We start from the raw sequence: 14,663 nt of genomic DNA, 5'->3' as shown, positions 1-14,663 counted from the left end.
GATATCTGAAATGGCTGGCTGGCCACTAAGCTCAAGTGATGTAAAAATGAATAACTCTTTAGTGTGACACTAGTATGGTGAGGGAGGGGAGCAATGAACCCAGATTTTCCATCTAAAAAACTGTGAATAAAAACTGATAGCTCTAGGAAAGCAATGAAAATGAGAGTTGTGCTCCTCTGATTTTTCTGTTTCACAAAGTGTAGAAAGACATTTCAACTGTTTGACACAATTTCAGGATCATGATGCCAGCCCCTGCCCCCTCCCCCCAGTACATTATAGTGGGGGAAAAGTCAAGGGACTGCCCTCGAGTATGTAGCACTGTTTGCTTTCACAAGCACCCATCTGAAATGATTTGTTATAAATAGTGAGAAACGACATGTATGCTATTTTCTGAGGGATGCACAGATAGACAGATGCATCCAAGCTGAAACAGCAGCTTGGATTAAAAAAAGGGAAAGCAGAGGAGGTTCCCTTCTTACAAATACTTAAGCAAATATTAACAAATTAGTTAACTCAGTTGTTAATTAGCTCTTTAAATTAATTGTTAATATTAACAAGCAAGCAAGGGAAAGGCAGTGTAAACAGGAGTTTCACATGTACATTTTTGTACGTTAATAAGCCTCTAAGAAGGGAAACGTGGGTAGTGCTTAAAACTTGGGGTCAGATTCCTATCATCTTTAATAGGCCTAAATTCCCACCAACTCCAATTTGTTCACTAGAGAGAAAGGACCCTGAGCCATGAAAGCTTTCATCAGAACACCGGGTTCACAAGCACCACAGTACGGTCTGAGCCAGCAGGGCTGTGAAGATGCATCTGCTGAGGTTTTGGCCCTACTTATATAAAATCCCACTTGACCAGATACTTGCCCCACTTCTTCTCCCCTTCCTTCCCCCCTCCATTAATTGCACTCTACATCCATAAAGGTGAGGGGGATGGATTCTACAAACTCACAACTGCCAAACTGTAATGATGAATGCCTGCCAAGTAATGAAACTTTAAATATAAACTGGAGCTTCACTTATACAGAACAAAATGTTCAATGCTGACACATGGCCACTCCCAGCCTCTCCAACTTCTGCATTTGTGAAAAGTAGTAATTAAAGCTGTATTCCATTCAAGCCTGCATGCTAGTCTGAGTCTGTGTACAGTAGGGTTACAATTGCTGTGGTCACTCTGCAGAGGACTGTTGATACTAAAATGGCTTATGTATGTTCATAAAATCACAGGTTCTCTCTTACTGCTCCAAACGCAATTTGCTTTAACTGTAGCCTATGAAGATTTATATCTGACAAAGAAAATTACTCTAAATTGCTATCAAACCATTTACAGGCCATGACTCCGCTCCTGCTGACATGTAAATAAATAAATCAGGAATTTATTAGTGTATCATCCACAGAGTCCAATCCAATATTGACCAGCTCAGTGCTGCAGCTGTGGGGGAAAGAGAGCCACTTGCCCTAAGTTACCTCTGTCTGGCTCTTCAGAATTGCATTCTCTCGTTAATCTTTAGGCTGGTGCAAAGGTTCTGCAAAAGACAGCCACCTCTTTTAGAGCAGTACCTTTATATTTTCACGCAGAAAACCTGGCACAGATCTTTTCAGTCAACTTTTGCTGGCTTGGTTTTAAACTGGAGCTACCTTAACTTAACAAAAAAGGAGAGTTTTGGAATGATAGCTGCTGGTAAAACTTGCATGTATTAGGTCCCAGCTCTAGTGCATGTCCTTCCATTTCAGACCTTCAGAAGCAAGAATGGTACCTTGGCTGTACTGTGATCCGAAAGATCACCCCATTTATGGGGAAGAGAGCCTGATCCTTCAGACACTTGCAGTGAGTTATCCCATCCCATTATCTTAAGTGAGACTTGTGTTCAAGTGCCTGTAGAACTGAAGTCCTAAGTCTCAGATCTGCATTTACAGGACAGTACCATTTGAATGTAAATCCTATGCGACCACACAGCAGACTTTTATATTGCCTTGTATTCCATGTTGCATGCCTGCAAACCAAAATGCTTCAGCTCATATCCTGAACATCCTTGGTTTAACTGGAAATGGGCATCACAATTCTTAAGTGCAGTTGTTTCTACTACCTTCCCTTTAATGATCATTAAAAAAGTCTGCCAGGGATGAAATGAGAAGTAGCCAATGCTGATCCTCAAATTTATTTTTGTTTCAAACATTTATAATTCTTCCATCCTTGACTGACTCTCTTGGCATGCAGGAACCTCAGCTGTACTCTCAAGTAATGGGATGCTATGATACAGAAAGGCATGGATGCATTATTTTGTCTAGATCCGCGGATTTCTTGTGCCAGCTAAAATAAAGGCTGACTGGCTTCTCGAATTCTTTGCAAATTCTATAGGCGTGTTTATTTTCACCATCATGTGTCCCTGGAGATAAGAACTGTAAAATGCAGAACACCCACAAAGTTAGAGCCCTGGGAAAAGGTTTGATTAAGCTACTGAGGGGCTGGGGTAGGAAAGGGTTCAGCGTTGGTTTTGAGGGCGAAGGGCAGCTGGGCTATTTCTGTGAAGGCATAACAGAAAGAGATGCCCAGCCAGCAACATAGTGGGTGTCCAACTGAGGGCAATATATTAGGACTTTGGTAACTGCAGTCATTGCACGCGGCTCCTAACCAATCTCCAGTGCTGGTTTCACATATATGGAATTACTGCAGTGCTCTCTGCATTTATTTGGTTTTCATAAAGATGCAATTTTGACAAGTTCTTAATTAGACAAAGTCACAAGTCCCTACAGAAGTCCAAGATCTGTATGAAAAGGACACCTCTTGTCCCCCAACACCAGCAGGGAAATTGGAACCTATGATGGCTCTCAAAAGATGCTCTAACCTGAAATCTTGCATATGGGTCACACAAATCACCTCCATAACAACTCTGTGTGCTTCTTCCAGCAACATATCTGTTTGAAATGAGCACTGGCCAACGTGCCCTCACTGATATGTGCAACTCACCCTGGTTTTGGGAGCTAAAATGCAAATAGCACAACTAGGGATTAGGTGAGTGAGACATCTCACATATCTGTCCTCCTGCTGCTTGACTGGACCTCTGCACAGGAGCAATTTCACCTTTAGCTGCTCAGCTTATTAAAAGAAGATTGAGACATGACTCAAGTACAGTGGGCACTGACTTGAGTGCCTGCAAAGAGAGAGTAGGACAGTATTAGCTGTACTTCAGCTGATATCATCAAAACCAGTTTTAAGTAAAGCAAATACAGGAGTAGGCTGCTTTCCATTCTGGATCTTTTTTCCAAGTTTGGAGACTGTATATTCTAACTATGTATAGGGGTAGATATAAACTTGTTGCTTTGGAAAGACAGAGAATTTTGTTTTCAATTTCTTCAGGTGTTCTTTGGATGTACTATGCACACATGCCTGAACACTCACACCACACATGTACTGCACCTTGCAAAACCCTCCAAAATAACCACCAGATTCTAGGAAAGCACAAATTTGATGCCTTTAATTACACACTGTCTATCTCAGTATTGTATGCAAGTCAGAAAAGGAGGAGAAAGAGAACTATGAGCTTCAGTTTTACATCTCTGGGCATCATGAAAAAAATATAGTTTTTGTTGGTAGCAGAAATTCCTTCCTTCTTTAAGAATGCAAACAACCACCTATGCTGAAAAAGACATTTTGGGAAATGCACAGAACCTAAATTACAGTTCTATTCTAATGAATACTAGACATCAAAACAGCACTGATACATGCAGCTTCATGCAAAGTCAAAAAACTACAGCTATCACATTTTGTTTAAGAAATAAGTGTCATGAAGAATAAATAAGTTTCTCTCTGGAAAAGGGAATATAAACAAAAATTAACCAATGAGACTTTCATCTAAAACATCCATGAAATAAAGCAGTAATAAAACGTTTACTTCCATAACAGCCTGTGGTCTACTTTTATACGTCCCTGTAAATAATTCTGTCATTTAGAACAAGAGATTCCAAAAACGTTGTTCTAAGTAGCTGTAAACTGTGCATGATAATTTTAAATAGGACCAAATATCATTTCAAAGTTCTAAGCATTATGACCAAAATTTACCTATACTACCCTGTTTTCAAGCGTTACTCACCATATATGAAGGGAATATTAAAACCCGCTTGTGTTTGCCACATGGCCACTGAGGATCATCTAAAAGATTTGGGTCATATTCAATATAGTCTCCCAGGTCACTACCTATAAAGATTGTATAAAAATAATTAACTGTATTGAGAAATTTCTTAGACTTGGCATAAACAGAAATAAAGTTTACAGTCAACCTACAAAATGACTTCTGCATTGCCTTTCTTAAGGCAATCAGATCCCATTAACTTTTTGAATGATAGGTTGGTGCCAGGTTTTCTGAGATGTTCAAGGAATATTGACACTGTTTGCCATTCCTTTTAAATACAAATAAATTTGCCTTAAACAGAAGTATCAATCCCTCAGATGCCTTACAGATGTTGCAAATTACATTTTCATTTGCAAACATGTTGAGAAACTGTAATTCTTCCAATTCTGAATTCTCAGCTGTTTGTGAAATTGCATAATGTAGCTGTAGTTTACCATATAAATAGGATTCTTTAATAACTGTATACAGTATCCACACCCCTCCTTCACACTTAAGTGAGAAGAAAACTTCTTAACTTGTTGAGACAAAACCAGAGGAAAGGCATGGGAAAATATTTCAGTTAGTTTCATCAGTAAAAGAATATAACAGAGTACCAGTTTTGATTTTTCTCCTGTTTATACAGACACTTCATTTGCTTCAAATAAAAAAATGTCTTAAACGTATAATGTTTTGGCTAGTGCTTTTTGGAGAGTAGGAGAGAAAGGTAAGAATGTAAACACAAAACTTTTAATTCAATGCTAGTCCCAAGTAAAATTTTCACAGCTGATTTATGACTTTGCAATCCTGTATGTTTTTTCTACAGTACTTGAGAAGAGGCTGGCCCTTGCATATGAGGAAAAGAAAAAGATGATAGCCATAGCAAAGTACAGTAACTGTGAGAGATGCCTGGGAAGGTAACAGGCTATTTTGCTCCAGTAATGTTTTCTACTTGAGACCATGTACTTTAAGCCAGCTCTGCTACGTGAAATATAGACAACTAGAGAAAAGACTTTCTATAATATCCATTAGTCATAATTTTCTTTGACAACTAACCTTTGGTTTAAGATTTTTTTCTAAATTAACAAAGAGACATCCCTCCTCCAAACAACATTGTGAAGAATTTACTATTGCAAAGGTGTACAATGATATCAAAATAAAAGAATACCAGTCTTACCTGTGTCAATGCTCCCTTGGGTGCTGTTAGCCCTTGCCAAAGAAAGGCTACGATGGCTTGCATTGCGAAACTGGGAGAAGGATGAGGTGGAGTCTATCGTGTTTCTCCTTGTTCCCAAGGCATTAGTTGGAAATAGAAACTGTGTGTAAGAGACTGTCTAAAAACAGAGTCAGAATAAACACAATTATTAGCACAGCTCAGCCATAACAGGATCCAACTGCTTTGACCAAGTTACAAATTGGGGAAGTTCTTCCCCCCCCCAGATGTGACAGTTGCTCACAAGATTGACACAAGCCACCTGTTTCCCCTCTCTCTGACCTATGCATCTATTCAGGATTGCTTTTGTACAAACATTAATCTCCTAAAAATAATACATCTCCCCTACAAAAAATAATACAATAATAATAATACAATAATACCTCCCTTGCAAAACCCTGATGTGTTGTATTTACCAAATTCTAATCAAGGGCCTGTTTCAAAAATCTACTGGCTTTCATAGTTTTTGTATCAGCCTTCACCTGCATTTCTCCCCCTAAGAAAAAGGAAGCAGATTTCAAGTACTTCTTTAGTAAAGCACTATTTCTATATACAGTGCCAGGTGTGCTGAAGAATCTGGAGGGAACCTTGCTTAAACAATATATGGCTTTATGGGTCTTTTCTCCCATAGCATTTTAGCTGGCAACAAAAACAGTAACATAGCTAGCACAATATTGGAGGTACTACTTCACGCCAATGGCAAGCCAAGGTAATCCATTGCCTGGCAACATGGATTAAGGATGAATGAAAAACTTAAAGCAAATTTATGCAATTAATTTACCTTTTCTATTTACAACTTTAGCAGCAAGAACATTTTGATTCTTAAAAGTATTCATTATTCAGACTTGGATTTTTACAAATAATTCTTGACTGTTTATTAGTACATGCGTATTGAATTCAAAATCTGAGCTGTGATTAATTTTGAATGAGTCTATAGGGCAAAGATTAAGATCTTTGCAGGGTGGGGGATTGGACCAGGACGGAGGAGTGGTGGACCATGGCCCATAAAACTCTTATTTGTGTGCACAATGACTAGACAGTGCAGAAGGAGCCTCTAAGCATTACTGCAATATAAATCAAAGACAATGTATTACCCTCTTAGTGCCCGAACTGAACCACTAATTAAATTTGGTTTTCTGCACAAATTGAGCAAGGAATTCTTTATTTTCCATATATGCTCTTAAAATTATTTGTTTTCCCAGAGTTTCAGAATCTCTTTTTTATTCAAAGAAACAATGCTGGATCTGAAGTATTCACCTAGCACAAAAATATTGCCTCGCTGCTAAATCTTATTTAAAGACATAATTTATTAACATTAAGTATGTAACTACAATACTGCTTGACTACTTGATATGTGCAAGGCAAAGGAATGCCATCTGATTTAGTAATGCTCCATAGCCTTAGTTATTACCAAAGGGCAATTTCTCCAGGAACAAACTAGTTGGTCTGTGCCAACAAACTGCAAATTCCTTTTACATTTCATTTATTTTATCATAATTCTCCATATACTGCACTGATAGTTATTCTCTTACCTTTCCTTCCTCCCTACCCTCCCTATACCTATCTATCTAGATTATAAATCTGTTAAAATATTTTTGGTTGGCTTTAAGTTTTTTTTGTTTTGGGGTTTTGTGTTTTTTTACATTTCCTTGCAAAAAATCTAAATCCTAGGTGTAGGAAACTATTAAATAAATAAAACATTTTTACCTTTCCATCAGCACCTAGTTCCACACCTTCAAGACCAATTATCTCTTTTAAGTACACTCCTCCAGTAGAATGACACTGACGTCCACCTTCCAATTTCATATCCCTGAAAAACAGAAGCCAGTGATAAACACACTTTTCTTACAATAGAAAGTCTGCTTCATACATATTCTGACCTTCCCAGACAGATAAAACAAAAGTGACAAACCATTCAACACAAAATCTAGATCTGACAAATTCTTCCACATACAGCACAGTAGATGCGTCTACAAGAGACGCTGATGCACAGTAACCTGATACTACTGAACAGTAGCATCATGTGGCAAAACCCATGATGCAGCGCTACTGCACAGTAGTATTAGGCCACTGTGCAGTAAGTGTCACAAAAAAGGCATTTGCCCGTGCTACTGTGCAGTAACTCAGGTTACTGCACATTTATTTAGTACTTGTTTATAAAAGTACTGAATAAGTGTGGCTGTAACCACTGCTTAGTAGCCTCTCATGTTGCACCTATACATTATATAAAAAGTCACAAAATACATCAAGTTTTGTTTTACTCATAATGCAAAAAAGCTGAGTGACCATGAAAAAACAAATCACCATATCTGAACTAATAATCATCACAGTTTGTAGGTACTGGGACTGGAAGGGACCTTAGGAGGTCATTCGGTCCAAACCCCAGTCCAAGACAGGACTTCATCCCTGACTAAACCATTCTAGACAAATGTTTACCTAACCTGCTCTTAGGCAGGATGGAGAGTCCACAATCTCTTCAGGTAGCCCGTTCCAACACTTAAGCATCCTCATAATAAGACAGTTCTTCCCAATATCCAACCTAAATTTTGCTTGCTACAATTTAAGACTACTACTCCTCGTCCTGTACCCTGTGGCCATAGACTATGGTCTATTTCCAAATTTTGTATAACCAACCTTTAGGTATTTGAAGACCATTTTATATATCTCTCATAGAATATTTGTCCCACAAACAAAAGAAAAGGAAAACTATAAAGGGGGAATGAGGAAAAGTTAAGTCCATATTTAAGTATCTCAATTTAAAGACTTTTTGGGCGCTCTCAGTTGCATATTAAGTCTGCTGCAGAAGAATTACTAAGGTTATTAAAGTTAAGTACGTGCTTACATGCTGGATGGGATTGTTAGGCCTTGATCAGTGAAGTCATTGGAAAAAGTATATATGCTGGAAAAAAAGCTAAGAAAAGCTGTGAAGGATCTTCACTGCATTTGGAACTGCTGGGCTAGGTTATTAATCTGAAATGTTTGATGCAACAAGTGGAGTCTGTCCTGATTCCTTTTATTTACATTTCAAACTGTCTTTTTCATTTTATTTCCTCCCAAAGTGAAAGAAAGTAGCCCCTCATAAAGCATAATAAGAGCAAAATACATCCATCTTCAGAGGACACCATGTTTCTATACTAAGAGGCCTTTGTACCAAGTAAATACTGAATCCATTAGAAACCCCCCCCCCGAACCCCAAACAATAATCCTAGATCCTTAAGTGAAATCCATGTAAGAGTGCCGCATTCTTAGTTGGTTCTTGATATTTTCCTGAGACTGCATAATAATTGTTATGTTAAAATAACTCCTTAGCAGAAACAACAGATAATTTTTTCAGTGCTTATACAGAAGCAGCCTGAAGGAACAAGTTGTATTAAAAAGGTAAATGTTATGTGGTATTATTTTTATGATTGCTGGATAAATTACGCAAGACTCCATTGCATTAATTCCTTAAATCAAAACCTAAATATTTTAAACTAATATTTAAAACTCCAATAATGTGAAGAAAAAGAATTTCCTTAGGTGTCAAAAGAATTATTTCAGGTATCCAGGTTGCGGATGGTCTTTGAAATATTGTGAAAGCACTCTCGGCTCCCTTCGAACAATGTTATGGATATGGAACAGGAAATAATGCCATTATGAATACAAAGGCAAAATCAAGGAACAGTTCAATAGAAAAAGGGGAACAGTAACTGGTAACATGTCAAATGGAAGTAAGTGGCACACCTTAAAAGACCAGCAGAGCTGTTTTTAGTATCTGTGGCCAGTTCATAAAAGGAATTGACTTTTAGAAGCGAGATTAAGACCAGCTGGAAAATAAACACAACTACTAGACTGTTTCTTAAATATTAGATGAAGGTTAATATAAAAGAGTTCCTCAACTTTTTCTGTCATTTTTATCTTGCCTAAATAAAGGCCCCCTAGGGCCTTGTTACTACATGGCATTTTGTCTTAGCCCACTCAAAATGATCATACTGCAAGCGCCTTTCAGGAACATTTTCAATTGTCCTTCCTTTTCAGAAATTCTACACTTGTACATAAAGCCTGATTGCTCATTTTGTTAAACAGAGTGGTATGACATTATGCAGATTCAAATCTATTTGTTCTCAGCATGGACAGAATTGAATTCCTTTTTCCTGAAGGAGACTAGCCCAAATTACCCAACATGTTCCTCCTTTACACATAAAAAGCCCCCCAGCCACTTTAGTGAATTAACATTTCCCCCAGGGTAACATAGGGTCTTGGCTTATAGTTCTTATTGGCACTTTGAGTTCTCTCAGGTTGTCATTCTTGTTACTGTATTGCTTTGTACCAAGCCTAAATGCATGCGTGTCAGCAGGAAGAACTCATTTTTTCACTACAGTGTAGTATAGGAGACCCCAGAAAGGCTCAAAGGCTTGTGTTAAGATCTCTGCTGACCCTGCTAAACCAAGAAATAACCTATTCTGGAGTGTGAGCAAAGCTAGTCTGAAATTGCTTCTTTCAGGATCTATAAAATGCAAATGTAGTCAACAGCAATCATTACTGTAGCATTCAGGGACCCTCTCCACTCTAGCACAGCAAGCCCCAGGGTCTATGTTACAATCCCTATCTTCAGTAGAGTTCAGAAACAGATTTTTATGTTAAAATGCTGGCGGCTCAAAAGATCCCAAAGCAGTTGGGGGATGGCGGGGGGGTCAGGCCTATGGGCCTGTTTCTTCCGATGCTGAACTTGCTAAGTGGGCCACATCATTCCTCAGGAGCTATGGTGTATTTTTTAAAGCAGCAGGCAGGGTAGATTTGCATCTTATAGACTAACGTGAGAGAGAGAGCGAGAGAGAGCGAGAGATAAGCTTTAGTGAGCTGAAGCTTGTGTCATCAGCATCTGATGAAGTGAGCTTCAGCTCACGTATATATATCTACCTCGGTTAGTCTATATGGTGCAAATCTACCCTGCCTTCTACCCGACCTCAGACTAACATAGCTAACTATATCTCTTTGTTTAGGAGCATTGGAGGACTGCGACCCTTAAGGTACAGTCCCTCACCAACTGCTTCAGAGGCGTGACTCTGGCTAATTACCACTACTTGACTACCACTTATTTCTACAGCTTCTATCTGTGTTTGTATGAATTGTTAGCTTAGCCACATCTTCCATTTTTGTACATTTTGTTTTATAACGCGTGCAAAAACTTTTTGAGCTCCTGATGAGTCCTGGGCTCGAGATTCTGCAATTCTGATTGGTGGAGACAATGGGTTTATCTGTCTTCACTGCCTATATGTGTTTATTGTCTATTATAGGAACTTATCTTTATTGTTGCCTGTGTACGTCTATGGTATTGCTACCTCAACCTACCTGGGTTGATCTAAGTTGATGTTCATATGCGTTTGTGTTGATGCCTTGACTTACCTGTTCTAAAGTGTTAATGCATATTCTGTGCAAGGGGGTAAATTATTGCAATATGCTGTGAATCACCCAGTTCATGTTTTTCCAGTCCCTCCAAGTGGTGTAATATGTCAATTACAGGTTGTTGAATAAGGTGTCACATACTAATTTTACTGTAAATATTTAATGTTTCTTATTCATATTTGTTTATTGTAGCAATAAATTTGTATATAGTTGAGTGCTTTGACTCGGCCTGGCTCTGCAGAGAGGAGAGGGGGTTGCTCCCAGGTGGCAGGCTCCTCTCTCAGCACTCTTGCCTGATCACCATCCCTTCCACTGGTAGACAGGACACACCTGGGCTATACATACTTAATAAAGAATTTTACAAATATGAAATCAAACTTAAAGCTAAGGCCGTGCATACAGTTAAGCATGCAAAAGTCAGGAAATGTGAAGATTAGGAGCCCATATACTATCTTACTGAATAATAAGAGACAGGGGCTGATTCTTCTCATTGGTTGAGGACTGACCTTGTTTTATGAGTTAATCATTTGCTTTAAAAATCGTATTTGTGTCTTTTGTACAAGGTAACATGTGGTCTAATAATGTTATTTACCAAGTATATTAAAACAAAGTCTCAAGGTTTGACAGGATTCAGAGTCTAATGTGCCAGCCATCTGAGAGCTCCAGCAAAAGTAGCGAGAAAAGTGCAGTTTTCTGCCCATCCATTTTACTAAATGACCACAGCATTCTTTTAAAATAGCACCCAGCAATCTGTATTTACAGTAGAACAGGGACAGTTTTTGATTACCTCTGCCCTACATAAGACTGTTTTTGTTTGTTCTGACTGCATAATCTAAGATGGAACATTCACCCAGTACATTATTAGAAAGATAGACAGACAGACTATCAACAGATGAGTAGCACCATATAAAAGTCTCCTATTATTGCCTTCAGAAGTTTAAAAATTCTTGAATGAATGTAAAACTGCAAGATGTGATATATATATAAAACTCCGTGCAAGACTCCTGCTGGGCACTTGCTCTTTAAATGGCATTAGCTGAATCCTTTCAACCGTTGAATAATTTAAGTCAATTAAATATTAACTAGATTTCCAGAAACCTAAAAAGAAAAGAAAAAAATCTACTTCCAGAAGCAAGAGCCTGATAAGTTAATGTTATTTGGAAACATCATTTCTTTATGACAAATGTTTCAGAGTAAATACACTTCATATCTTGTGATCACAGATTGATTAAGATTACTCCAAAATCAAAACCAGTTCAAATTCACAGGAATCCAAAGCAAAATTGCGCTTTTATCCTCCATCATAAATAATCCCTATGTTATCTTATTTGTTGTAGGAACAAAGGCAATTGCAACTTTGGCACAGATTTGGTACCAGACACATTAACACCATGTCTTCCACTAATAATGTGGATGGTTCTTGCTCACTAAGAATACATGGGAGTTACTATTCCCCATGTCTAAAGAATGATAAACATTCAGGAAATATATCCCGGAGGTTACTGACTTTGTTTAAATTGCCTTTGAAGACAAAAGCATAACGTAAGAACTCTGTAACCATTTTGAAGCATATTATATAGTCCCTTTCTTCATTATACCCTAATTTTTGGTATCCCAGTGTGAGTATAAGAACAATAAGGACAATATTAATTCTTTTAATATTTCCTTTTTTCTTCATTTATAGTATCTGGTGGTGGACTTGTTAATCTAATTTAAACTAGAGGGGTATACATGCATATAAAAAGTGAGAAGAGCTTTCACTATTTCTTTATAGTACATTTTGGGGCACATTGGAGGTAAAATTGTAGTTCAGTTGAAATCTCTATTTTTCATGTGCTTTTATGACACATTGATTTTTACCTTTCTTGGGTGCTGAAGATGAATAAAGGTGGTTTTTGGATGAGGACTGCATGAAAAAGCTAGGGAAAAGCCTGAACCAATGACCCACTGATTACTGTGGCCATCTTTTACAGGGGATAATAGCACAGAAAGCGGTTTGACTTATAGGGTCATTACACTCATTCATGTTCTACTGTGTAACTTGAATAGACAAAGTTTTATTCAGTGTTATCTAACCTTTCAGAATCTGGCTAGTGATTTCCAGCATTGAGAGAGGAGCAAAAATGCTTTTTATTTCACTACTTAACATTTTATTTTGGAAGAATGGTCAACTTCCCTTACCTCCGTTTATTCAAACCACTTGTTTTTTAATTATTTCCTTCAGCTTGAGACTTGTTGAGTCATATGCTTCTGGTAATCCTCCTATGCAATAGTCACTAGCAGCTTTCACATTTACTGCAGTTATCCTACTACTTGCCACTTAATACTTTTTGATTCTCCATGGTGTTAAATGTAAGGTAAAGTATGGGCAGTTTTGCAGGGGACTGCATTACTAGATGCCCTACTTACATGGAAAGATCTAGGATGTCAAAGAGGGCAGTATGGAAGATGCTCTTGGTATCACACCATGGCAGCAACTGCTATGGACTTCTAGGCACCTGCCCAATCCCCACTGCTCTAAGTAACCCCTCCCCTCGAGCACTCAGCAGCACCTCCACTCCTTTCACATTCCCTCCTTCCTCTTGCTGTCATGGTTTGCCTAGAGTTTGCTTCTGGGGATAGGAGTGGGGGGACCCACCCCACACTGCTGCTGTCCCTGGCTGACCTGGGAGGGGCAGAGGAAGCCTCAGGGATGCTCCTGCCTGCTCCAGACAGGGGCTACAGAGAGCAGCTCTGTGGGACGCTGGGCTGGGTACTGTGGTGGGTGGTCTCCAGGAGGAGGTGCTGGACTGTCAGCCTTTTTGTCCCTAGAGAATTTCAGAATTCATGTCCATCTCATGGTTATCACTAAATTCAAAGCAGCACAAACATGCTAGGGGCAAGGAGGAGAGGAGGCAACATGCGGAAGACAATAGAGACATAACTCCTGCTATCTCTGGTTTTCATTCTCTTGTGTTTCTCTGATTCTTGCCCCTCCTTCTCCCTGACATATTAGAATTCACATGCATTATACAGTCCTTTAATATGGTTTTACAAATCTTCCTGCCATTATAGTTTGAATTCAAGTGAAGAGATGACCCCAATCTACCACATGTGTTTTGAACCCTATTGTTAAAAAAGTTTATGCCTGTCCTCAATTGGCCAGGTAAACACCATTTAAATACTGTTAGTTGGACCTACTTTCTGATTGCTTTTTTTAATGGTTCTGCTAATAAAGATTAAGTGTCAGTATGGATGCAGAAACACTTTTCTGCAATGCTACTGCTCTGAGGGATGAGCAGCCTCTGCTGAATTTTTCTGCCTGTAGAGCTTGGGAGTGTGAAAAGAGGTGGAGACTCAGGATACTCAGATTAATTCTATTACTGAAACTGTCTCCATTGCATGAAAAATCTCCTGTTGTTACTGTTTGAATTTACCTGCTTTTGGACTGAGGCCATGTTTCCACTGGTTCATTTTTCAGAAATTGTTACTGGTAGAAAAAAAAAAAAATAGGCCAGGAGCTGAACTGTACGTGCATTCCAAACCCCTCAACTGGAAGGCTACACAGGCAAGCTCTCCATCCAGGGGACACTAGAGGGCTGCTCCCTGGGCTATTCCCACCCAGAGGAGCCCATTACATGATGGCCTTTTCTCTCCCCTGCCTGGGGGAAGGCTGTCAACAGGCAACTCCTGGGATTCTCAATTGCCTCAAATGCAGCCCAGATTGACTTTAAAAAAATCACCCTCTGTGCAGCCTGATGTGGGGGGAAGCAGGGCTGGAAACAGCTACTGATATGGGGTCTTGACTCCCTAGCTTTAAAAATCACTATGTGCACAACCCAGCAGCACAAGCAGCATTTAGAGCCTGGGAGCCAGGAACTGGACTTGGGAACAGCTTCCACAAGCCCAATTCCCAGTTCCCAAGCTTTGCAATCCCTACCCCTACTGTCCAGCTGGGAGGTAAAGGGAAGCATTTAAAG

General features: G+C 39.0%; 1 protein-coding gene across 1 annotated transcript in view; it reads right to left on the bottom strand.

Moving 5' to 3' along the window:
- The window catches only part of CABLES1 (Cdk5 and Abl enzyme substrate 1), a gene marked incomplete at its 5' end in the record, with an annotated part of 168,875 nt that overhangs the window by 29,699 nt on the left and 124,513 nt on the right, over positions 1-14,663 (bottom strand). The window contains 3 exons of the mRNA XM_019526249.1: positions 4,092-4,195; positions 5,284-5,440; positions 7,027-7,129. Of these exons, the coding sequence (XP_019381794.1) occupies positions 4,092-4,195; positions 5,284-5,440; positions 7,027-7,129 (364 nt within the window). The remainder of the gene's footprint in view (positions 1-4,091; positions 4,196-5,283; positions 5,441-7,026; positions 7,130-14,663) is intronic.

This window comes from Gavialis gangeticus, unplaced genomic scaffold (assembly GCF_001723915.1).
Source record: "Gavialis gangeticus isolate Ggan-Ray unplaced genomic scaffold, GavGan_comp1, whole genome shotgun sequence".
Classification (NCBI taxonomy): Eukaryota; Metazoa; Chordata; order Crocodylia; family Gavialidae; genus Gavialis; species Gavialis gangeticus.
The sequence above is the reverse complement of the archived record's forward strand: the minus strand, read 5'-3'. Positions and strand labels throughout refer to the sequence as shown.